The 27,468-nt window shown below is 39.1% G+C and overlaps 1 protein-coding gene and 1 pseudogene across 1 annotated transcript in view; one reads left to right on the top strand and one right to left on the bottom strand.

Moving 5' to 3' along the window:
- Cpe (carboxypeptidase E) overlaps positions 1-27,468 on the top strand; it is a gene marked incomplete at its 5' end in the record, with an annotated part of 109,010 nt that continues 81,542 nt past the window's right edge. The window contains 1 exon segment of the mRNA XM_005373897.2: positions 1-230. Coding sequence (XP_005373954.2) covers positions 1-230 — 230 coding nt within the window.
- On the bottom strand, positions 11,716-24,464 carry LOC102020193 (annotated as a pseudogene).

The following is a 27,468-nucleotide window of genomic DNA, read 5'->3' as shown; positions in this document are numbered from 1 at the left end:
GGCGCAGGAGCCCGGGGAGCCCGCGGCGGGCGTGCGGAGGCGCCGGCGGCTGCAGCAGGAGGACGGCATCTCCTTCGAGTACCACCGCTACCCCGAGCTGCGCGAGGCGCTGGTGTCCGTGTGGCTGCAGTGCACCGCCGTCAGCCGCATCTACACGGTGGGGCGCAGCTTCGAGGGCCGCGAGCTGCTGGTCATCGAGCTGTCCGACAACCCCGGCGTCCACGAGCCCGGTAAGGACGCAGCCCCCCCAGCCCCGGGGCGTCCCGGACGGGAGGATGGGCCCGGGGGACCTGCTGGGGAACGGTCTCGGGGTGGGAGGTGGCGGCTGCTAGGAGGACGGGGAACGGGGAGGAATCCGACCGGAGCGCTGCGGATCGCGGGGACCCAGCCTCTGCCCCCCACGCTCACCGCGAGCCCTGGGGAGTCGGGCGAGAGAGGCCGGGGGAGAAGCGAGCGAGCAATTCCCGGGGCGCCGGGGCGCGGCGCGCACCCGCTGCGGTGTGAGCCGCGGAGGGAAGCGCTGCGAGCCCTGGGTTGGTGCCGGCCGCCCGCAGCCCCGAGTGGGGAGACTGGGTGCAGAAGTGGGGTTCTGGAGGAAATGTATCATTTGTTTCCTGATTTCCAGAAGATGAGCGTAGCGGGCGCTGTGGGCTCTGCGCACCCATCGCTGCCTGGGTGTGCCGATCCGCACTGGCTGCTGCGCGCTCGGGAATTTGGAGCGTGTTGCCCAGCGGGGTCGGGGTGCGGACGCGCAGACCCTCCTCCCAAGGAGGACGCGCGGTCCCCGACGAGCGTTCACAGTTTGAAACTCTATAGCGCCTTTCCAAGGGGAAAGGAATATTCCATTTTCTCTGCTTTGAGATGAATAGTTTGTGACCGGATTTTTTTCCAAATAAAAAATACCCATCTTGTGCATCTTGCTTTTGAGCGTGTGAAGGGATGTTTTAATTCATGTTAAATGTGATACATTTAGTATTAATAAAGAAGTGTTAAAAACGTGTGTTTGGGGCTTTTTTGTTGTTAAATTTCTGCTCTTTGGAAACTATATAGGCCTGATCTTTCTGACAGCAAAGGTACTGCTGAAGTAATCTGGGCTAATAATGTCAACATGGAATGCTATCTTTTTTTTTTTTTTTTTTTTTAATGACACACAAAAAAGCAAGAAATACAGGCTAATTCTCAGGGCAGGGCCAGGGTTGTTTTATAACCATATATGAGAACCAAAAGTGACCAGGAGAGACATTTTCATCTTTAAATGTAGACCAATAACATCTTCAGAAAATGTTTCTTTCCTTCAAGTAATGTAAGCACAAGGTTTGAATAAGTTTGCTGTCAAAATCCTAAAATCAATCCTAGAATGCATTTAATACGATATATTCCAGTGTCATACTGCTATCTGAAAATAAAGAAAAAAATTAAATGCGAGGACTCATTTTCAGCTAAGAAAAATAACCATTGCCAAGACAGCCCAAGCAGTTAGAGCTAATCTAAATATTTGTGATTCTTTTGCTGCCTGCTTAATTAGAACTCTGTTATTCTACTTTGTGTAGATTGCACTCCAGAGTTTGTTTCACTTATATTTCAAGGATATGAAAGCTGTGTTTAACTTTAGTCTTGTTTCAAGTTTAGAAATAAAATTATAAAGTGAAATTACTGTAAGAATGTGATGTGCTTTTGAAAATGAAAACTCAGATTCTTTTGCTTGAATATCTGGGTATGGGAGTAAACATCAAGATTTGCAAATCCCTCTTGCAGACTGCAAGCTCTATGAGGTCAAGACTGTCTCCAGCAAGTATGGCACACAGCAGGCCTGAAGGTCCGCTATGAAATAATATATATTATGGGAATTTACCCAGCAACCTTATGGAGAAAAGGAATCGCATATATGTATACATACAATTAATATATCTTACAAACTCAGCATTGTTATTTAGTACATTCTGTACAGTTCCTTGTTAGATGAAAGAACCTGTAAGTCTTGGTATTAGTGTTTGGGGTACAAACACTAGAGTACAAAATACTAGAGTACAAAATATCTATCTACAAGTACTAGAGTACAAAATATCTATCCTCTTTCTTTTTTTTTTTTTTTGCACTACTGAGGGTAGGACCCAGTGGCAGAGCATTAGTGCTGGTGCTAGTGCTCTGCCACTGAGCTACATTCCAGCCCTTTTGAATTTATTTTGACGTAGTGTCTCACTAAATGTTCTACACTGACCTTAAACTTGGGGTCCTCCCCTCTTAGCTTCCTGAGTTGCTGCACTTACAGGTGTCTATCATTACTATTTATTTATTTATTTTGGGGTAGCAGGAATCGAACTCAGGACCTTGCACTTGCCAGGCACGCATTATGCCAGTGGGCTATATCCCTGGCTCATTATCTTGCCTTTTAAGAAGTAAAAATAAACTATTATGAGCCAACTGTTATGAACCAATGAAAAACCTAAAGGCACCATTTCCCCCTCCACTACCTTTCCTAAGGAGTAAATAAACTAGAAACCTGCCTGCTGTTAGTAAATGTCTGATCAGTATATAAATTTGATGGTACTTGTGTACTCGTAGGAGGTTTGGGATACAATTAAATAGTCATCATTTTTAGTGGCTTTCAAATTCCTGTTAAATGTTTTTAAGAGAAAGGAATATGCATACCTACTCTGAGATGGAAATAGGTTCCTTCAGTGTGTGTGTGTGTGTGTGTGTGTGTGTGTGTGTGCGCGCGCGCGCAGTCACCTGTACACTCCAGGTGAGCCAGGTTCTGTGGTTTGAGCACAAGCTACTCCTTGCTGGTGAGGAATGGAGACTTGGGAGTTAAGGAAGGCATAGAGCTGTGCACGGCAGTGAGAGTGGTTCTGAAAGTCTGGGAGAAAGAGTGAAGGGGTACTAGCGCCACGGGAATCGGTTATCGAAGAGTGTGTGACGAAGTCAGAGAATGTGTAGGTTATTAAAATGCATAAATTTCCTCACTGCTTCTGAAAGAGAAGAAGAGCCTTAAAGATGTTTCTGAGTACCTGTTTGCAGTACACTGTGACCACATTCATCGTGTGCAGTCGGTCCATGTACGTAACACATCTCAATTTTTCATGTTACGCCTCCCTTCCCGACCTCCTCACTCCGCCTGTTATCTGTCTTTTATTTTGCTCTTTATTTATATTTTGAGAAATCCGGTGGTGTTTAAGCCTGTGTGTCTGATTTATTTCACTTAACATTGTGGTCTCAAGGTACATCCATTTTCCTATAAATGACTCAAGTTTATCTTTCTTTATGGCAGAGTAGTACTCCCCTGTGTGTAAATACATTTTCTTCATCCATTCTTCTGTTTTTGGACAGATAAGCTGCTTCCAACAAAGATGCCTTTTTGGGTTTATTTAAAGTAGCATTTTTAAAAAATTCAATCCTAGGGACTGAACCCAGGGCCTTCACACTGAATTACATCCCTAGCTTTTTTTTTTTATTGTTTTAAATTTTGAAGCAGGGTCTTGCTAAATTGCTAGAGCTGGGCTTGAACTTGTGGTCCTTCTGCCTCAGCTTCCCAGAGTGCTGGGATTACATCCATGTGCCACCATGTCCAGCATGAAGTAATGTTTTTTATTCTGTTTTGGAAAACATTTAACAAATTTGTTTACTTGACTGAAGCTTTTGTGTTCATTTCATTTTCCAGCAGAAGAGAGGCATCAAGTTTATTAATTTTTTTAATCTGGATTATTATTCTTTAATTCTTTTTTTTTTTTTTTTTGAGATAAGGTTTTGCTATGCAGTTCAGGCTGGCCTTGAACTCACTTATAGCCCAGGCATAACGATTCTCCTGCCTCAGCCTCCCGAGTGCTGGGATTACAGGTGTGTGCCTCCACAACTGGCTAACTGGATTATTTTCTAAACTTTAAAACAAGTGTAGTGGTCTAGGAGAATGCTTACCTAGTTAGTACGTGCAAGACCTTGGATTCTGGCCTCAGCTTGTGTGTTCAGGTGTGCCTGTACTGGGGCACACGTGCACACACGCTAACAAGCCAGTTTCTGAGGGTTTAGTTATCATAATACAAGAGCCCCAGCAAAAAACACAAACACAAAATGCCTCTTTCTGTGGTAGAACTGGCAAGTGAGGATTTATTTGGTTAGATTAGCAGTTTAGGGACAGATGTTTGTTGACACTGCCAGTTCATCCCCTGAGCAGAAAGAATAATGTTTTTGCTTGTTTGGTACAGGCCGGAGGCTGAACTTGAACCTACATCTTGAAAGTGATTCTCTTAGATACTTAACATTTGAATTCATGAAAAGAGAAAGGAAATTCCATTCCAAACTGTCAAGTGAAGAATATCTGTATCTATTCTGTCATGATACCATGGGAATCAGCTTGATTCTTGACTGGCTGAAATACTCATAAAAGCAGACTTTATTAATTTATATCTAAGTAGTAGAATCCATGTTCTCAAGCTGTTCCTTGTAGAGTTAAATAGGAGTTAAGATTCATTTGTACAAAACACTAATGTAGTGTTCTCCATGTAGCACACTGCTTTTGGGAAGTAAATCTGATTTATAGCGCAAATGTTATCTTAAACATTTGCTTAAGAGCTTTGCTTTTTCTTTCTCAAAGGCTGCAATGGTTAGTTTGGAGCCATTCCCCGCCCCCCCGAATCTGTTAAAATTTAAAGTGTATGAATGCCAGTCTGCATTTGCCAAATATTGTGATGGAACATTTAATGCTGGCAAAATTTCTGCATAACTTGAAAAAGCAAGCAGGGATTGTGATTATTTGCATGGCTTCTTTTCATGACAGACCAGTACATCTTAATATGAAGTCATTACAACTAAGTAACATCTTCTAATTGATGAAGACAGATGCTAGATGGTGGCGAAGAATTGAGATTAAACCACATATGGTCAGGAGTTATTTTTAGACCCGAGTTAAGTCAACACAGCTTTTGGCAGGCAACATATTCTTGACAAACTTGTGATTGGCCAATGAAGAAAGGAGAGATTGGGTTGGCCTTCAGCATCATATCCTGTGCTTAGACAAAAGAGGTAGCTTTCTATGAAAACTGATTTGAGAGGTAGTAAGTGAATCATCTGCCAGCAATAGCCTTGATTGGCTTACCATAAGAATAAAATCCCCATCTTTACACCTACTTCTTTCAGGAGAGATATGATACATTAACTCGACTCTTTCCAAGGTATATTCAGGGGAACATTAAGTTAGCATGGCTTGGCAAGTATTAGGTAAATAAGAGTAAACAGGTTGGCATATTGCAAAAGTTATTGATATGCTATTGGGTTAATAATATCCCTTAGTTGTTGCGGGCTGGTCAGGTCTGCAATCTCCTGAATAAGTGTACGGAAAAGGCTAAATAAAAAGAGGCAAATGGAATGATTTCAGGGCTCCAGGAGGATCAAAGCCCTCTGATAGAATTCAAGATTCTCTTAGGGCTAGGACCAAGACTTCTCTGGGTTAGGTATCAGAAGAAGGGAGGGGAGTATTCAAGAAGGGTGGAATTACTCAAGGACTTCTCCAAGTAAGGTATCAACTTAATCCATAATAAGGATTAAGTTAATCCACCCAGGAGTGAGATGCCTGAGGCTGTAGTCTTTATCAAGTTGAGATGGATCCAGGTGTTCTTGACTGTGATCTTGTCTTACCCTTTGAGGCTTTCTGACTTCACCATTGCGGGTTCTAGTAAGGACTAGTGACTCACAGAGGTTCACTTACTGTGCGTCTGCTGCCCGTCTCCAGACAAGCAGCCTAGGCCTGGGACAGACTCACAAGTAAACATAAAACCTGACAATGATTATCATATTGTTATTAAGGATTCATTTAGCAGTTCCCTAGCAGAGAACCTTATATAGGAAGCTCTTTAGGGAGGGCAAGGCATGTTTTTCTTTTCCTGTTTTTGCCTATAAGCTGCTAGCTCAGTGATTTGTGTAGAGTGGGCTCTAGGATGTGCTTATAGAATCGAAAGCATGATGCTAGGCATAGGACAAATAATTTTGATTGGAAAGATTAAAGTGAGACCAGTGCATTCCAATTTTTTTTTTTCTGTTACGAAGCTTCATGTTTTTTACCTTCTATTTACCTTTTCTCCATCCTTAAAATAGGAATACTTTATTTAAAAAGATTATAGCAGCACACGTTTGCAGTGCATATTGATCACATCCCTTGTGGGGATTTGGAACATGCACATCACACATCTTAGTTCTTTTTACTTCCCCTACCCTTTCCTGCTCTCCACCTCTCACTCCCTTCAGGTGGGAATACTTTAAAAGCTCGTACCTCACCAGATTGCTGCAAGGCCAAAGGAGTGTACTATATGGAAAATAATTTCATGACCCGACTTGCATCTAATTATTAAGAAGGTGAGCTAATTTGTTAACAGCCTTTCCTTGCTTCAGTTGCCCTGGAGCATGCACTGTTGGTTTTGTATCATTTTGAGTGCGGACCCTTGGCCTACTGGAGGAGATGGGTGTCGTCAGTGGAGACCGGCTCTGCCCTTCCATAGAGTTGGAAGGCCTGTGGGCAGCCCTGAGACTTTTCCTGCTGCCACTGTTGTCTTGTTCACAAATGTTTGACTGCTTTGATTTTTAAAATGTGGGCCGTCACTGCTTTTTTCCAGTTGGACATCCTACTTCACTCAGTAGGAATAAAATACTCACCATTCTTTGAGAATGTCTTCATGGTTGTTCCCTCAGGTAGCTAGATAAAGCTAGGATAACTTCTGTATTTTCATTGCCAGGGTACTTATTTTCTTAAAGAATTTATGGTGAAACAGTGTAGGTCTTCACTTTTCTTTGAGTCTTAGAAGTGAAAAATTTTTGGAACCTTTCTCACCTCTCCTTAACTTTCTTACATCCTCAATGGTTCTTTCTTTGTCTTTCTAGTTTTTTTGAGAATTCTGAGGTAAAGATTTATAATATAGCCTGATGTTAGAGGATTTGAATTCAACTCCTGGGTCTTGTCTTCAACTGAGTGTGCTTGGGCATGTCAGTGAACTTTTCAGCTAAATATATCATCTATGAAATGATAATAGTGGTAATTAAATGAAGTGGTAGATATAAAGTTCCTAATTCAATAATTGTGACAAGTATTGTTGCTTGCTGAGTCTCCGATCACATAAAATTTTGCTACGGCCATCATGGCAACAATCCAATATGGCGTTAACCCCCCAAACGACAACGTGTCCCTCCCAGACTAACTTCCGTATTCTTCTTCTAGTCCCAAACTAAACGTGCTACTCCCTTTTTTGCGCATGCGCCAACAAACCCCCAGTTCTCTTGAGATAGAACACCTCGCCTGCCGATATTCACTCCTCCCCTTTTATTAGTCCAACCTAATAAAAACCCATTCCTCAGCTCACTCTTCTGAGGGTCCTTACAATCTCCTACAACCTTCCCGTGCCGGCAGTAAAGATTTTTGTCTCTGTCAGTGTCTCTCAATAGCGCCAAATCCTTACATTTCTGTTACAACATTTTCCACTGTTGTTCTGTGTGTTCCTTCAGTAGACTATGAGCTTATACTCAGGGTTTGTATTTTGCCAATTTCCTTATCCCAAAGGTTTAGTGCTTTGCTTAGGATATAGCGGTCACTCAATGAATATTTTTTTCAGTAAATACAATTTCTGAAACCAGTAAAAATGCACATCACAAACCAAAGCCATGGTGAAGGTCAGTGTTGATATTATTCATATTAGAAGTATAATAACAAAAAGGGGGAAATGGGATTTTGCTGTATGTGTACACGTATATTTTACAGTGTTGAGTCCAGTTTTGCATAATGGAGAACCCTGCCAACTACTGTCTTCAAGTTTCAGTGATGTACTTGCTTGTGTTCGTTGTGTTATGAGCAAACAGGTGCGAGGCCCCTTTCCCCGTGACCTCCTTTATTCTTCTGACAGTTTAGAATGTTAAACTGCTTTTTGTTTTTGTTTTTGTTTTTCTCTGGTACCGGGAACCAAACTCACGACCTTGCGCTTGCCAGGCAGGCGCTTTGCCGCTGAGCTACATCCCCAGCCCCCGTGTTAAGCTGCTTTTAAAGTGTAAAATAAAACTTTTAAAGATAATAACAAATTTATTTAGTACAATTTTGATCTTTAAAACATCTGCCCATGCGTTTAGTGCTGAATACTAACAGCTAGTGCTTATTTTCAACACTGAAATCATCTGTGTCCAGGTTTTAACTTTCCCTTCCCTCATGAAATGGGGCACTTGAAAGTGGCCAGAGGAGAACGTTCATCTCAATGATAGCTGATGGCTCAAATGATTTGAAATTCAAAACATGTCAAAATGTAGTCTTTTCCTTCCGCTCTTTCCCATTGAATACGGGAATTACTGTGAGTCTATGACTGAATGATATTTCCTAGGAGATGTAATAGCCGGCTCTTTCTAATAAAGTGTAGCCAAAGAGAAGAATGTGTTTGTGTTGTCGGCACTTTATTATTCTCAGACGTTCTGCCTACATCTGAAACTGTCCCCAAATGCGTAACCTTTGAAGGATAAGGTGGCACCTGTAGTGTATTATGGGGTTGACTCTCAAATGAATTAATGTGATAATATAACCTGAAAGAATTTTCCACTGCTGGGAAGTATTTTGCTTTTTATAGAAGCATGTTTACTATAAAATCACCACTGAGCATCGTAGTTCTATAACAGTGACAAGTAAGCCCTTTATTTTAAGATGTTACATTTCAAACAAAGGCTGGTTATTTAAAAATGAACATAGACCATTTATTTTTAAAATGAGACTAAATAAAACTTTAATTTAAATTCAGGTTGCTAAAAAAATCCCTTGCTGTGGTTATGCATGTCAGGGTTTTGGAAAGAACAGTAATTATCTCATTTATTTGCTTACCGCACACAGAGCCACGTATTTTCAGGTCTTGAAGTGGTGCCGTCCAATTGGACCTACTCGATTTCTCTTCCTGCATTACTTAAAGTACTTAGGTCTAGAAAAGCCCATCTTTCACTCTGCAGTTTCTGTTCACTGCCAGTCATGTACTCCTCCGCCGCCCAAGAAGTGTCTTCCATTTAGAGCTAAGTTCAACAGCTTGCTCAAATCATAACCTTTGACCAGGAGTTTTGGGGAGAAAAATTTCAATAATAAAGGTTGAGTTGTCACTTGTCTGACCAGTATTTTAATAATTGCTTCTTCTTTTCTAGCCCATAAATAATTACTAAAATCACCTTTTAGCCAGGTGGTGGTGATGCAGGCCTGTAATCCCAGCACTCTGGGAGGCTGAGGCCCTAGGATTGCATGTACAAGCCCAGCCCAGGCAATTTAGCTACTTGGTGAGACCCTGTTGTAAAATAAAAAGTTATGAAAGCAAGGACTGGGAGTGTAGCTCAGTATGAAGGCCTTGGGTTCAGTCACCAGTACTGCATGATAAATAAATTAATCCACCTTTTATCATAACCATTATAAAATACTGCTATGTGGCATTCCACACAGAGACCAAGCTTTAAAGATAGAAAATGTAGGGCTTGTTAATATAAAAATACTTCCAAAATTTAGAGGATATTTAATGAATACCCACTATGTAGATATCTATGTGTATATATGTATATATCTGTATATCTATCTCTATGATTTTACTATATCTTGTTATTTTTTGAGAAAAATTTTTTGTTTCTACATATTTTGAAATGTGTTTTCCCATTTCTTGCTTCACAATGGGTGAAATTAATTTGGACACTGCATACCCAAAGAGCACATTACTTAATTCTGCAAAATGTCTAATGAGGCCTCTCCTGTCCTCTCCTTGATGGAGCAGACGTAAAGGCAGTATATATGGTGGGTGAAGGGGGAGACTCATGGAAATGTTAAAGACATTTGTAAAATAAATTTTTAAAATCTTTTTTGTGTTTTCTGTGTACTGTTGGATATCTGATTGTAAAATACATTGGTCTTGTTGAACTAATTTTCTCTCAAATCCTGACATTTTCGAGCACAGAACTTAAGTTTGCTGAGACAAAGCAGTCTTACTCATCATGGGAACTCAGTAAATGTTAAGCCAAATTCTCAGTGTAATCAGCATCATGGGAATTAAGCTCAGACATTTTTGGAAATTGCATTAACTCAGCCAAATCAACGGGGCCTTTACAGCTTGCACCAAGAGAAATCAGCTTGTTAAATGTATTTTCTCAGGAGTCAGATTCATTTTTTGAAAAATGCTGAAAGAAAAAAAGATAAATTCTCATGTGAATACTATACAGTTATATAGTGAATGATACTATGTAGATGTGTCTATTAAAATACTGTTTAAACATGCAGATTTTGTCTAGGTTTGTATGGTAGATGATTATGAATGCACAAGTCACTTTAAATTGTTTTAAATTTCAGATGGTTTATTTATATTTATAGATTTCACTAGCATCCATAAGATTACCTTTATTTTTCTTGTTTTTATTATTCGTAGCTATTATCAGGAATTGAGAGCTTTCTTGATTATCTCAGGTGTTTTTCCTTTTAATAAACTTTCTTTCAGAAGTTTTCTTGAACCATTATTGGCCTCTCCAGTGATCTGCCAGGAATTTCAAATAGTTTGGCTAAACCTCTCTTTGCTCTTGTGAAGATGCAGTGTACCCTCTGAGATAGGGTTAGAGAATCTGCTGGACAGTAACATATGTGGCCTCACACTTTCTTCTTTTCCTCACCTTAGCTCTCTTCCTCTTCTGTAGATATAAAAGTAAGAAAGAAAAGTGATCTGAATATTAATTTGGGAGCTTTTGTTGGACATCTTGGGTCATAAACACATGGGTGTGTGGAGACCAGTTCACCGTCAACCACTCATCTGCAGCTGCCCATAAACATCCTTCAGTTTAGTCCTAACTTAACTTCATCTCTGTATTTGTCACATGAAAGGACTGAGATAATATTTATCTGAGAACATGATGCAGGTGAAGTCTTCTTTGGTTGAAGTGTTTAAAAGAAACATGAGGGGTTGAGGGTGTAGCTCAGTGGTGGAGCACTTACCTAGTGTATGCAGGGCCCTGGGAGCAATCCTCAGTGTGGTGGAAAAAAATCAAATACATATGTGGTGGTAACTGGGTCAACTTGATTGGCGGGGGAGTCACATGGGGGGATAGTAAAGCACACTTCCGAGTGGGTGGGTCATGGAAGTGTGACCTTGGGTGGTATATATGGCTCCTTTCTCATGTCTCTCAGATGCTGTTCTCTTGCTGTGGTTCCTTGCTGCCATGAACAAAGCAGCTCTTCTCTGCCGCATCCTTCTGCCTGCTTTGAAGCCTGCGGACCATGAACTGCATCCTCTGGAACCATGAATCAAATCAAACCTCTCCTCCTTTAAATTGTGGGTGTTGGGTCTTGTGTCCCAGCAGTGTTAAAGCTATTTAATACAAATATCTTTTTTAAAATAAGATCTTTCTGTACAAAAGTACATGTAAATTATTGCTCTTTAAGGTATGTACTAGGAATAGTTAGACTCTGAGAATGACAGCCTGTGGAGCTTACTTTTTTTTTCTTAACTGATTTTAATAATATGACATAAAGCCCCTAGATTTGACACTAATTATTCAAAATACATAGATGAATACTGCCTTCTTTAAAAAATATAACAGAAATAAGCAAAGACATGTGAAAATAGGCAAGTTTCTGTTAAAGTAATGAAAGATTTTAAAAAAAGAAACTTTTCCTTTCCATGTCATTTGAAGAGGGGAAATTATCATTTTAAACAATATTCAAGTTTATTAAACACAGTAAAAGGAGATCTAAAATGTTTAACTTTGATCAGCCTCAAGGTTTATGTTGCTGCCAAAGTTTGCATATAATTGAACTTTCCAATCTGCTGACACCCCTTGAATTGATTCTACTCTGAATTCTAAGGGGTCAGCTTCTTGTTTCAGATTTTTCTTTGCTTCTTCTAACATTTCTTGTGCTTCTTGAGGATGGCTGATGAAAACATCAGCAGTGTGATAAGGTATCATTAAGCAGTCGTCGTCTGTGAGCATGAGGTCCTCACGAGCATCTTCTAAATTCTGAAGTTGTTTCTTTCTTACTTTTATTTCTTCCTTTAGCTCTGTGACTCGACTTGTACTCCGTGCAGATTTGTTTACTTTTTGCTGATCATTGAAAGTGATATTGTTGTCTTCCGCAGCCGTGGTCTTCATGGTGGCTGCCACCTTGGAACCCCAGAGCTTTCTTTCTAAATGGATTATTTTAAAGATGTTTTATGGAGCTTTGGCGGGAACTGTCTGAGTCTTAACATACACACATTTTGGCTAAGTTTTTACTGCCTTTGTTCATCAAACAGGAACAACCTGCTATCATGTACAAAGAAAAAAGCCTAATTTCTTCCCTTTGATGTCCATAATACTCCCACTCACTTCCGAGTGTTGGAGATTCTTTTCTTTCTTGAGGACCATGTTTCTCGCTGATTTCTTAGCCAGACACACTAAAACTATTGGCAGGTTTGGGAACTTATAACTAATTATAAATAAAAAATTAAAAATCATGTGGTGAATAATCATTACTGCATCACTAAAATAATAAACGAGCATGTCCAAACTTCTAATGAAAATCTTACTTTCATTTAAATTTAGGACACAAATTTATGTCAGTGCTTAATTTTCATAATTGCCAAATTTTAAAATGATGTATCTTCCTATTGCATAAGAGGAGGCTTCTGAACTTATGTGTGCTTTTTCTGGATCCAGGATAGTGACTTTACATGCTGGTGTGGCTGTCCAGTGTTATCAGCTGAGTGTGTACTGGGTCTTCAATGCATTGATCAGTGAGTGAACACTTGAGAGTGGATGACACACAGATTAGATGTATACATTTTGCCAAGCCATTAGCTGTGGGGATGAAAATAGACCCCTTTTCCATCTGCGGGGTAAGTGGTTCTATTAACACGGTACTGTGCCTTCTTCCTGGGAGCTTGAGGAGAGGTGAGCCATTTCCACTAGCTTTATTGCTGTACCCACAGTATCTGGCACATATATTTGGTCACCAATATATATTTGGTCCTCTGTTATACTCTCCCCTAGGCTGCTCCTGTTTTTAAATTCTGGACCTTTCTCCTAAAGCCCTGGCTCTGTGGTGCCTCTAGAGCTGCTCCTTATGAAGATGTGGGTCCTCATTCGATGCTCAGAACATGACTTGGGTTGCTTTCTTGTATCAGAACCAAGGTACTAAAGAGCTGTCAGTAATTAGGAAGATAACCCTGAAGTTATAAGCAATGCTCAGACAAAGCCACAGTGACATTTAGCATTCAACTGAATATCGTTTCAATTTTTGGAAGAATTGTCTGGTCCTATCAACCAAGATGGTAAGGAAAAGAAAGAAACTCTTCAGAGCAAGATGGAAAATACTTATTTCAAGTGTTAAATTAAGTTAGTGGTATAGTCATCTAAGAGGGACTTGCTAATTTTAATTCTTTTTTTTTTTTTCTTTGAGACAGGGTTTTGCTGTGCAGTTCAGGCTGGCCTTGGATTCACTTTGTAGCCCAGGCTGCCCTTGAACTCGCATCAATCCTCCTGCCTCAGCCTCCCGAGTGCTGAGATTACAGGTGTGTGCTACCACACCTGGATTTTTAATTCATTTTGAAAATTAGTGATAGGACATAAACCTAAGGATGTAGACTAAGTCATCACCATGTTCCTCTTTTGGTTCTGGAGTATATGATATAGAAACTGTAAAAAAAGGATCAACGTGGCAGTCAGGTGGTGAGAGAAATAATCCAGAATTTCTTTAGCTTTAGATGTTGTATTTGGACAGAATTTTAGCTACTTGAGAAAGTGGTTCGCCTTTCCCCTCCCAACCTTCACGTTTCAAGGGGCAGTCAACTCTAAAAGTGTGTGGTTTAATATACTGGTTTCTTTTTGTTAATTTTAATATTTTTATTAGTACATGTTGGCAGTACATAGTATATTCATTGTGGGGAGTTGGTACATGTGCTTAATACATCTGAATTCTTTTTTCATTCCTTTCCTTTCCTCTCCCCTCCCTCCCCTCCTTCCACTGCTTGGTCCCTTTCCCTTTTGCAAAAGCTCTTGTTCCCTGTTCCCTGTTATTTATCTTTTATTTTGCTCTTTAACGTATTTTTACTTTGGGTATCTCATATATGACAAAGCATGAGATATTTAAGCTTGTGTGTCTGATTTATTTCACTTAACATTATGGTCTGAAGTATATTCATTTTCCTTCAGATAACTCAAATTTATCTTTAGATAGTATTTTATATATGTAAATACTTTATATATGTAAATACCACATTTTCTTTGTCCATTCATCTGTTGATGGACATATGGGCCACTTCCAGGATTTAGCAGTTACGAGTTGTGCCGCTATAACTGTGGATGTGACTAGTAATATGGTGTCTTTAACTCTTTTGAGAAGATAAATACAAGGGGCTAACTGGGGCAATTTATAGTTATTAGTGTTTTGAGCATTCTCCATACTGATTTCTGTAGTGACTGTACTAGTTTCCATTTCCACCAACTGTGTAGAAGGATTTCTCCCCACCACCTCCCTGTAGCCCTGCCAGCATTTGTTAGTATTTCATTTCTTGATGATAGCAGTTCTTTCTGGATCTAGATGGAATCCAGTGTTGTTTTAATTTTCATTTCTGTAATGGCCAGAGATACTGAACATTTTTTCATGTATTTATTAGCCACTTGCACTTTTGAGACGTGTTCATTTCAGTTGGTTGTTTTCTGATTGGATCTTTTAGGGTTTTTTGGGGGGAGTATAATTTTCTTGACCTCTTTATGTAGTCTAGATAATAGTCCTTTTGGTGTAAGAATCTTTAACTTGAAGAAAATTTAGAAATAATATGTATATAATTAGAATTTTAAGTACTTTAAAACTTTAAAATGTTTGATAGAATTTGATGGATTGCAGTATCTAAAGATTAACCTTGTCATTTCAATAGAAAAATGTATAGTTGAGCAGTTATTTCATTGTTGTGATTTTTTAAGTTGAAATTTTAGGAAGATTTTCAGTTGTATTGGAACATCTAAGAAAACATGAATATTACTTAATTTATTAGACCATATTATTTAAGAAACTCACAATAATTTGTCAACCAAAGAGGAAAATTTAATGTGTTAGATTTATATACACAATTTGAAACATTTAAGATAGTTTGATTATATGGAAAATCTCCTTTTAATGTTTGCATAGAATCTGCTGGACTTAGATTATTAAGATTTGAAAATGGAATTTAACTGCTAATGGAATAACTGCGATTTTGAATCTATATTTTGCAACCCCAGTAAGTTGAATGTTAATTTTCTTTTTTTTTTTTTTGAGACAGGGTCTCGCTGTGCAGTTCAGCCTGGCCTTGAGCTCACTTTGTAGCCCAGGCTGGTCTCAAAATTGCAATCATCCTCCTGCCTCAGCCTTCCCAGTGCTGGGATGACAGGCATGCACCACCACGCCAGGCTGAATGTTAATTTAAAAAAAAAGTTAATTTACAGCTCCCTCATAGTTGCCTTAGTTACCATTGCAGGGCATCAGAAACTTCTTTTCAACATGAATTTTCTACATGCAGTGGCTCAGGGCTCAATTCTTAAAGACTTTTTGCTGTTATTTCTTGATTTCAAATATATGAGCTGCAGAAATGACAAAAATCCTCCCTTCGATGTACTAATGTAGGGAAGGCATCTGTAAGCTTTCTTCAGTTTAGAACAGTGTCTGGATTGAGTGTTGCTTGGTAGGGTCTCCTGAGCACACACAAGAGGCCTTGGGTTGGTTCCAGTGTTCTACTGTCTGCTGGTGGCATTTGTAATGAATAGCGTTTTACATTTTCATGAGTTATACCCACTTTTACTGCATTCCTCAAACTTACTGCAGCTGCCGATTTGCTTTGCACTGACATGTGTGGATGAACTGGGGACCCTTCATTAAAAGAGTATTGAATGTATTTGTGTCTAAATTGTTGATTTGTATGTTGAGGATAGTTTTAAGCTTTGCTCTAGCAGTGAAAATAATGTGCTGTGTACTAGTTATTTTTAATATTTTTGTCCAGACTTCTAGGTGTGCTTTTTATGGATAGGTAGGAGTTGGGGCACCTTCATGGGCACTTAGAGTATCTTTAAAAAATTACATGTAGCTTTCAGGAACATTCATTGTGAGCTTGGAGATATTTTCTCTAAGTATTTAAAAAATTTTACTTTTGTTGGCATTATTTAATGTTGGAAACCGAACCTATTGGTTGCTATAATCCTGTGACCTGTGTTTACGGGAATAGGGAATGAATAAGGACGTGTTTCTTAAATGAATGTACAGAAGGGTGAGATTGCTGGTACTTTTCTCAAGAAGTCATGGGATTAAGGTAGTGTTTTTGTGGATTCTATAAAGATAGTCACATAAGGAAAGCATTTATACGTCTGCCAACATTTCCAAAAGGCCAAGAAGGCTCTCATTTGTAGACCATACCACATTTTCCATGATGTCTTCAGTTCTTCCACCAAGGTTATAAGAATGTTCTATTATCAAAAGGGCCCTACTGACAACTGGTAGGTGTAAATCACCCTAATTGGGTAGATCACCAAGAAAAAATACATTCATTCACAAGGCACTTGGAAATACTAGATAGAAATGCTTTCAAACCAGCTCACATTTGGAAATCCAAGAGTAGTATAGGGCAGTAAATGAAGGACCTCATTGTTCATTTAGGGATGTGTGACTATATTTGTAGTTCCGCTGCACTTACTTAACAAAAATAACTAAGTGCCTACCATGGGAGTGACATCCTTAAAACTGAAGATGTGTTTAAAAAAGGAGCAACAAGCAGAAGTGTTTTATTAAGCACGCAGTGTGAAGGCACTTATTTTACAGGGCAATGAGAGGAGGCACATATACACAGATCATTAAGGTAATGCTTGCAGAAAGATGTGAGGATTTGAGTAGGATTTAAAAGATTAGTAAATTGCATATCAGGTCTCTGTAGAGGAACAGAATCAATAGGGAATGTAGGTTAACCAGGCAAAGGGATTTATTAGTTCGCTTGCAGGATTTGACGCAGGAGAGTCCTCAACGGCTGACTGTGTGCTGGAGATACAAAGATCTAGGCAGCTGCTCAGCCCAGGAAGATGGAATCTGGAGCCCAAGAGCCATCAAGGGGGCAGCACCAGTCCAAGGTTGAAGGCCTGGAAGCTCCCTGTCGAGTCACTGCTGAGAGTCTGTACTGGAAGGCTCAGGATCCCTGGAGGCAAAGGTGACGACGACGAAGGCTGGCATGCTTCCCAAGTGGAACACTTGCTTCTTTTGCCCTTTTTATTCCATCCTGGCTACCAGTGTATTGGCTGGTGCCACCCCCGTCGGAGTTGGGTCTTCCCTCAGTTTGCTGGTCTACCTGTCGGTCATCTACAGACACACCCAGAACTGCTCTTTACTGAGCTGCGAAGTTTCTTTATCACTGAAGTGTTTCATTCTAAGCCAGTAAAATACCATTTTTCTTGTGTATTTTTCTTCACTGTCCTTAAAGGTGTCTTCAGTACATATGGTGCCCAGTAACTGCACTCCACTGACATGATTTTGATCTAGTTTGAAAATATGGCTTTTGGGTTCCCATCCTTCAGGGTTGATTGGCCTCATCAAGATAGTAAAACTATTTGGGTGTGGACAGCGTACTACCATTTTATTTATATACATATTAATTGTGCATACTACAACATTATATTATGTATAATCCATATTAGACAATTGTAAGCATATTAAGCATATAATATAGTGTGTAATAAGTAACAATTGATTACCAATATTATTTCCTAGGTAACTATTGAATACTCTCTAGTAAGTCATGAAGTAAAAAGATGTTAGGTAGTTTTGATTTTGCGAGGCCAATTTCTAGCAGTTAAACATAGCTCAATTAGTGTTCTGTTTTGTCTGTATCATTAAAAAACTACTATATTAAGTGCCAAGCAAAGTGACTTGCAGCTGTAGTCCCAGGTAATTGGGAAGCTGAGGCAGGAGGATCCCTTGAGCCTGGATGTTCAAGGCCAGCCAGAGCAACATAATGATATATTTTATTTTATTTTATTTTTTTTGTACCAGGAATCAAACTCAGGACCTTGCTCTTGCCAGGCAGACACTTCTGCCGCTGAGCTGTATCCCTGGCCCCTTATAATGATATATTTTAAAAACCAAACCAAACCAAACCAAACCAAACAAGAAACCAAAAGCTGTGTTTAAAGCAAAATAGCAAAAATAAGAACAACGATAAAAGTGAAGGAGAATTCAGCACATAGCTTTCTTTTCTTCTGGAATTGGCAGCTGTGTTCAAACATTTATCCAGCTGCATTTGTCCAACACTTGAAGAATGACCATGTAGTCTGTCATACTCTTGGGAGAGGAATTCACTATGCAGAAATGCTTAGTATTTAATTTTTCCATTTTTAGGCTTTTGATTAGGGCAAATTTATTTTGAATTACACCTAATGTTGAACCCAATCTTCGTTAGTGTTCCATAGAATTGTGAAACATTAGAATTATAGATTTTTTTTTTTAGCAGGAAGAAACATTCTTATTTTATAAATGATTAAATTGAGTTTCAGAGGGAATTTAACCCTGTGTGAGGTTGTGAAGTTCTGGCTATCTGGAACTTAATTTCCGATAGATAGGTGGATTTTGTTTTTGGAATATGACCTGTAATATTCTTATGGGGAGTGGACACAGTGCTTGCTTATGTGAGCTGTTTGTGTGCACTTGTCTGTGAGCGAGTTTCCTGGAATAATTTATCAGTGTGTTTTCAGGGCCGCAGAGGGTTATGGGTGTGCTGGAGTTGGGTGGATAGGGCTTGGGGTAGCAAAACACACAGAAAGGATTGGAATAAATCACACCAGCGTACTATAGGCACATACAGAAAAGATTATTTTTCTTGGCAGTCAAATCCACTCTCTAGGAAGAAACAAGCTTTTGTTGGAAGACGGCGCTGATGAACTCTTTGGAGGGCTGGGTCTTTAGGGCTGAGGAATGAGCAAAACTGAATAAATAGGAGAGGGGTATATTCAGAGGCTGTGCAGAGAGCCAGAGAGGGAGAGTCTTAGGGGATCATAGCCTAAGAGAAGCTTTGGGGATAATAGAAGCGTGGGGGTGGGAACACTGTGTGGGAACACACAATTACTGTGCTCTATCGTGTTCTGTGGAGTAGCCTGCTCTGGGAGATGGAGTTAAGCACTTAATCTTGCTTCAGGAGAGGTGCCGGCCGAGGCTGAGGATGTGGTTCAGTGGTAGAACGTGTGCTTTTAGCATGCATGAGGCCCTGGGTTCAATCCTGAGACTCCAAAACCAAAATGAAACTAAAATAAATTGGCCTTGGCAAAACCTAAGACTGTCCAAGGAAGGACAGTTACGTATAAGTTACAATGCCAGTTATGAGAACTTATTAGCAAAGACCTGATGCCCACTATTTTACTGTCCTTTCTAGAACGAGTGCATAAAATCAGTGGGGGTTGAGAGGTCGAGGAATTTCAGGCAGGCAGCTCCCTCTCGTTGATTTTCCTGACTTCTGTATTCCGAACTGCAGTCCTGCTACCAGGAGAGTGTAGCACTGGAGCGGGCCTTGGGGGAGGCTGTTGTGGTTTGAAAGGGCAACTTAGGTTTATTTGTGTGCACAATGCAGAGTGAATCGTGTGTTGTACCATTGGAGACTGGCGTGGAGAACATAAATAACCAAAACAGGGCGAGGTTTCCTTTTAAAAAATAGCACCTATGTTAACTTGTTCGTGTGTCTACATTAAATATTAATGTGCAAAAGTTATTTGTGCTAAAGGGAATCCCACATTTGTTGAGAATGTTTTTCAAACCAACAATCAGGAAAAAGGTTTATCACATTTTTCCATGTTTATGACTGTTTTATAAAATATACTGCAATGCTTTAGGGATCACTGATATATTAATAAATAGCTTTTATGCAAAAGAAGAAATATGAGTAGGAACTATATGTTGAAGAAAGGGACTCATTTAATTATTGTACAGAAAATAGTAGTCTGCGTCACTGTAAGAATTTAAGAACACATACGAAGTGCATTCGAGTGGAAATCTTTGTTTTGATTTTTGCCGTGGGAGAGACTATCGAAATGATCAGATGGTCAGCTCTGTTGGAAATTTAAGGTCAGGGTCTGAGGAAGCCAGATACCCCAATTTCTTCAGTCTGATGTTTCTGTGAGACAGTGTGTGCTCGTAGGAGAGGCAAGGGGTAACAATGGGAAATAATTTTGCAGTACTTTGGCATTAAATAACTTTCCTTTTACTTACATGTTATTTCTGGTGAAAAGCATTTGGTCTGAATCAGACAATTGCTTTAATTCTCCATTTGATCTATGTGTAGTTATAACCCTTGGGTGTCAGTAAGCATGGGATTGTAGGGCCTAACCTGTGTGATATAGGGAGAAGAGATGGGGCACGGAGTTCTCTGTATGTCAAGGGTCAGTGACTAGTGTTGGTAATGATTTCACTGGGCGATATTTTCAGTAGGCATTTCTTTTCATAGACTAATAAAAATGACCTTTTAGAGACTATGTCCAGTTCTTTTCTGTAAATTGAGTAGGGTGTGAACTAAACTTTGTCTTGTTTCTTGTTTTTTGATAAATATATATTCAGCTTGAAGCTAAATATCCAGCACAGGATGACACTTGTAATGAGAAACCCTGTGCATTATGTATAGTTTCAAGTTATTATATGATAATTCCCATGTAGCGAAACACTTTTAACCCCCATAGAAAGCTCACAGAGGACATATGCAAGACCTTCCAAGTATTTTGGAACTAGAATTATTTAAAAAAAACATATAGTGAGAGTTTTGTACTAATTCTACTATAAAGATCTTCCCTTCTCTTAAGTAAATAGAAACTGGATTGACTTTTATCCTGATACTGAACATCACTACACATTTTTTTTTCTAACAAAAAGGTGTGTTAGAACACCTTAAAGGTGTTCCATTTGCTTTGTCCTCTTTTTTCTCCCCCTCCAAATATTCAGGGGAGAGAGAGAAGAAATTTTGACTATAATATAGTTTCATGGGAAAATACAGTTCAGGTCATTAGATTTTTTCTTTCCATGGTGAGGTTTTTGGTCCCTGGGAAACGAACTACATCGCATCCCTGAATGAGTTCTGGAAGCCACTGTCAGTTGGGCTGGAGCAGGAGCTGCTGTTATCATAACCACCGTGTTTTGTGGTCTGGGATTGCTCTGTGTAACTCCTACAATGTAGATTTAAGATCACTGTCAAAAAGTGAGCTGTCAAATATGGTAGATGTGAGATAAAAACTTAAGGCGATGAAGATGATTAATAGGCTAAGTCAGATAGAAATATAACATTTGCAATAAAATGTGGGCATCTGAAAGCAAAGAAATTAAAGCAGTTTAAGTCAGGAAATGAAAGAAGTTTAAAGGCAAAACAGATGGGCTAAGCAGGAGTGTTATGAATTTATATTTTTGCACACATTTATATAATGCTTAGTGCTATTTAAAGGGTTAACTTATCTTTATAACCCCTGTAAGTATCCATATTCTACAAATCAAGAAACAGAGGCACAGGGAAATTAAGGATTTATTTAACCTCACAGGTTTGTAATTGGCAAGACCAAGATCAGAACGTACACATATATGTGCTAGCCCTGTTAAATAAATCCGTGGAGTCATTGTATTAAGCGCCTTCTGCTTTGCCTTCCTTCCTTCTGAGGCTCGCTCCCCTTTCTTACTCCGCTCCCTTCGCCTTTCCAGGAAACTTCCCTTCTTTCTTTGTCCCTTGAGTAGGAGCTGCTGCCAAGTTCTTAGAATCCTTCTTCCCATGCTTCCCTGCCCAGCACGCTCCCATCCCCATCTTCTCGTTTTTCAAATTAAAAATTGATATTGATCCATAAAACATGAAAATCATACATGTTTGTGGTGTTTTTGTTTTTGATGAATATATGATATTTTGATGAATGCATACAGTGTGTAATGTTTAGGTCATGTTAAACATTTTTATCTCCTTAGATGTTTATTATTTCTTCATGGTAACAACATTCAAAGTCCTTTATTCTACCTGTTTGAAACGTGCATTGTTGTTTTCTGTAGGCACCTGACTGTGGAGTAGCATACGTGAACTTCTTACGCCCAACTGTAGCGTAGGACCCTTGATCAGCTTTACCTTCCTTATCTTGTACAGTAATATACTTCAGATAGTTTCTTAGGTACCCTATATATTCATCACGGTCAAATAGGATCATCCTTTCACAGGAAAAATTATAATTTCAATTTACAAATACTACTGTATTCAAATAAGATTTGATTGTTATTTTGGACATTCATATTAGATGATTTAGAGGCTGTTTGCTCAAAAGTATGATTTTGATTTTTTCTACATTATTTATTTCATTGATTATTCATTAAAATCATGTATAATATTAGTAAGTTGTTAAGAGCATGTACCAATGAAAATTGCTCAGGTGGTAACATTTGGCTTTATATTTAAGATGATTAGCCTATAAATGTATGCACACATACATGTATACATGCTGTAAAATAGAGTATGTGTAGCTAGGAAATTAAAAAAGCTAAAAACTGAATGTAAATACTTAAGAATTGCAATGGCAAATGGCTTTTCAAGATAGCTTTATATGATATCAATGGAAAGAAAATCTAAGCAGTATCTGATCATCATCTCTTGAGTGATCTGCATCTTAAGATGCATGGCTTATTTGTCTTGAAAGGCCAATATTTTTTCTGAAGTAGGTGTTGCCATGGTGACAGAATAGCTTAGCAACCAAAGACTGATTTCATTGGTTGAGCGTCTGCATATTTGCTTGTTGCATTAATATGTTGCTTCCTGTTTTTTTTTTTCTAAATTGAGGAGACTATCTGGCATTTACTGTATTTAAAAGTACAGTTAACTTAGACAAGGAATAAGTGTGATATGTGATATTCACCGTGATGTTAAACATGAATTTTTCAGGCATTAGTTATTTTAAGCAGCCAGTCACTAAGCAGTTCCATTTTAAGTCAGTATTAGAGCTAATTATTTCATGAGTCTAGGCACTGACCCTAAGAATTAAAGGGCTTTATTACTGGACTTTTTTGTTATAAAAATTTAATTGCCTAAACATACTCCATTATACAATCACATTAATCTTGATGTACCTAAAATAGTAACTCACTTGATTAGTTTTTCTTTTACATTAATATCCATAAATCAAATAATTATAAATATATTAAGTGAAATATATTTTAATTGATAAAGCAAAACTTGCATACATTAATGGCATAACATGAGATATTTATATGCATATACATTGTGTAATGTTTAAATAGAGATGTATTTTTAAAATAGTGGTTACTGAGGGTGTTTAATATATCAGCATGAATAGACAGGATTTTTTTGCATTTGAGAATCACAAAAATTATGAATTTCAAGTAAGACGTATAAATAATGTGAAACGCATTGATTATAATAATTATAACTTGATTTTAAATAATAAATAGCTGCTGTACATCTAGTGATGGACATCCCCTTTTTAAGGAACTTTCAATAGAGTAGGGAAGATAAGACCCATGCACAGGAATGATACTAAAGATAGAATACAACAAGTACCCTAAAAGTAATACGAAGTGAAGTTTGAGATTAAAGAACAGAGAAGGATACATTTAATAAGGATAGTAAGACAGCTCTGTGAGAGAAATCATATCTGATTGGCCTGAGTCTTGGCCAGTGCAGGTGAAGTGAAGGGTTTGTAATTCTATGAGCAGTAGCGTTCGTCAGCCACTAACTGCACCTCTCTAAGCAGTGTTCCAAGGTTCCAAGGCAGTGTTCAGAGAATAACAGAGTGTTTCATGCATACAGCTTGCTGTACAGATAGAGTCAGCAAAATCTTAAAACATCACTTTGGCCACATCCTGATTGTCCTAGAATGCTAACCTGAGGGTTTAGACTAGCTGCTGATTTGTAAAAAAGGTAGCATATGCTTTTGACAGGTTTAGGAAGATGTTGTGGACTGGCCACCTGGGAGGAAAATACATGGTCATTAGTTTGAGATTAAAATTCGCTTTCCAGGGAGAGTTTGAGAATGGAGTGAAATATTTAGGAGTCATTTGTGTGACTGGTGAAGGTGATGATGATTATGACACCGTGGAGACGGGAAGAATAGACAGAGGAGAGAGGGTGTCTCTGGGCAGAACCACTGGCATGTTAGAAAATACGTTTTATTAGTGCTTATTAATTTTGCAGAATATTCGGTTTCAACATGGTGTTTTCATACATGTAGATAACACATCCATCCCCCTGTTACTGTCCCTTACCCCTCCCTGTCTGCTGCCCTCTTCCCTTCCCCTTGTCTAGTAATCGTCTCCCTGTTACTTTGATGTCATTCTGTTGTAGGTCCCACACATTAGGGAAAACATGTGGTACTTGTCTGAGTCTCACTTGCTTCACTTACATGGCGACATTCAGTTCCATCTGCTTTTCAGCAAATGACGTGACTTCCTCCTTCTTTATGCCTGCCTTAGACTCTGTTGTATAAAATTCCACATTTCCTTTATCCATTCATCTGCTGATGGGCACCTAGGCTGGTTCCATTACTTGACTATTGTGAGTGGTGCTGCAATAAACACGGCTCTGCAGGTATCTAGAGAATGCTGACTTTTAATTCCCCCGGTGTGTACCAAGGGCTGCTGGGTTCTGTGGTAGTTCTATTTTCATCTTCTCTGAAGTGCCTCCGTACGGATTTCCATAGGAGCTGTACTAATTTACAGTCCCACCAGCAGTTACACTAGTAGTTTTAGGATTTGAGCTGCAAGAAGTAGTCAAAGACAGTGGATACAGGTCCATGCTGTAGAACTCATGGAGAGTCACACTGTCACAGGGTTAGTGACGGTGCCAGCGCTGTGGCAGGTGAAGAAGTAGAGGAATCAGTAGAGGTCAGCCCCAGGAATGGCTGGAAATTATTGAGGAAGCAGTCTCAGTAGAGCTGAGAGGAAGGTGTCACAGGGAGATAAGGAGTTTCGGTCTCTGTCTCTCTATCTCTGTCTCTTTGTCTCTGTCTCTCTGTTTCATCCAGCTTAGCCTCAAACTCATGACTCTCCCATCTGTGCGTCTTGAATAGCTGGGACTAAGGCTGTGTACCACCACACCCAGCTTCAATTTCTTCAGAATTTAACCTATATGTTAAATTCAACCTGTATGTTCTTTCAGTTCAACCTATATGTTCTTTCTACCTCCTCACAGCACACGTGTGCCTGAACTCACACTACTGTAGCTTTTACAGCTTCACGGTTTTGAAGCCATCCTCCCAAATTGCACTTGTGACTTCCTCACAGGGCAGCCCTGAGTCCTGGTCAGCATGGTGGCCATATTGAGTGGTCTGGGGGGTTTGTTGATAGACACCTCTTTTTTGTCCTAGTTTTTGTGATGTTATGAGTCACTGTAGCCCTTAACTCCCAGTGCTAATGAGCATTGTTTACTGCCTCCTCCCTCTCTTCCTTCTCCTCCCCTTTTCTCCTCTCTGTCTCCATCTCCTGCTTCTTGTCTTTATAGAGTTGGACATGGGCCTTTCCTGAGATTTGAAATTCCACTTCTTTGATTTGTGCTGGCTAACTCTCCTGGTTTTCTTCATACTAATTTTTTTTTTTGAAACAGGGTCTCATTATGCAGTTCAGGCTGGCCTTGAACTCATGGGGATCCTCCTGCCTCAGCCTTGGGAGTGCTGGGATTACAGGCATGCACCGCCACATATGACCTCTGTCTTTTTCAAGATCTTCTCTTCACCTTAATTTTTACATAGGACTATGCTTCTACATATTTTTAAATTTGTTACTTTTATTACTACATGTTTACAGTACATAATGATTACATTCATTACAGGAAATTTGTACATGTACATAACAGATCTCAATTCTTTTTCTCCCTTCTCTTCCACTCCCTTTTTTGTCAGCATCAGGTTCTTTTATTTATGTCTGTATAAAATTATCATACATATAAAACATACAAGACACATAAGACAATTGTACTAAATCAAAGTACACTTTTAGATACACTGTCCATGTTGGATCACATGCTTTTTTTCTCTCTTTTTTCTTCTTGTGTGTCTTTTATTTTGCATTTTATCTATAAATGGTCGTAGCTGAGAGTTTGCTTCTTGGTTATTTCTCTTCTGATATTCTCTTTGGATGAACTCACTTGTAAGTATGAGCCTGTGGTGGAAAAATACAGATCTATTTCCTTCCCCCGAGCTACAAATTTGCATATTTATCTCCTAGCATTTGCCTTTACAGAGTCTGAACACTGGGGTAAGACCCATGTAGCTTGCCGGTTCTGCTGTAGAATAGCTTATCGACCTTGAAGAATATTTTCAGATTCTGTATGGCTTAGTCTCTGTCCAATGAAATCATAAAACTTGTTGAATAAGGCTTATGTGTGGACAAAATGCAGTAGCACATGTAGTATGCTTTGCCCTGTCATGGCACACAACATATACTTAATAAGGAATAGGGATTATTATTATTATCTTCCAAATCGTATTCCTTTACTCTTATTTCCTGCCTTAATGCGCTGTGGAATGCTGCCTATCTGAGTAGGGGAGTGTCCCCATTTAGGGGAATATGAAATTCTTTTGAAAAGGCTAGGTTGTACCATCGTGAGACCTTGAACACTGGACAGAGGAGTTTAGACACGATGGGATTCTGTGGGCTTGGAAGCACAGGATGACTCTGAGGAAAGTGCTGCTGTAGTAAAATTATGCAATTTAACATTAAGCCAAACATTGAAAGCGGGGACAGGGAGTCTGGCCAATTGGCTCTGTAGTAATAGTGGAATAATTTGATGGGACTTGGAAGAGGATGATGGCAATAGAATGAAAAGGAAAAGACAGAGAGACAAAGCCAATACATGAACAGAGTTTATTATTTTATATCTATTTTCTTTAGAAGGTTATACCTAAATTTTTATCATTAAGATATATTTAATAAAGACTTAAACCATCTGTACAGATCAAGGTGCCATGATTGATTGAGCTAGTCTGGTTGTGGTAGATAAAAAAGGAGAATACACTATTAATTATGGGTGCAAACATTTTCAGCCTGAGTTGTTCACTGTTTAGATGTTCTTTTACCTCTTCAAATCTTCAAGTGAATTTTGTAAAAGATTGGGCCCATTTGTAATACCTGTTTTTTTTTTTTTTAGAGAATTCTTGAGATGCATAATTCACTCACAGAGAATGTTTATGCTTCAGAAGACGCTGGCTTATTACATGACACCATGTGAATTAAAATATACACTTACTTGGGGGCAGTGGTACACATCTCTAATTCCTGCTACTTGGGAGGCTGAAGCAGGAGGCTCATAAGTTTAATGCTATCCTGGGCAGTTTAGTGAGATCTTATCTCAAAACACACACACACACACACACACACACACACACACACACACACTCTCTCACACACTCACCCCTTCAGATATATCATAGAAAGATTCATTTTCCCCTGGAGAGTCAATATAAAATCCTAAGATATTTGGCAAGTTAAAAAATGGAAAGAAAGCCGGGCGTGGTGGC

This window comes from Chinchilla lanigera, unplaced genomic scaffold, assembly GCF_000276665.1.
Source record: "Chinchilla lanigera isolate Chin_1 unplaced genomic scaffold, ChiLan1.0 scaffold00002, whole genome shotgun sequence".
Lineage (NCBI taxonomy): Eukaryota > Metazoa > Chordata > Mammalia > Rodentia > Chinchillidae > Chinchilla > Chinchilla lanigera.
Note: the sequence above shows the minus strand (reverse complement) of the source record. Positions and strands in the feature narration are given on the sequence as shown.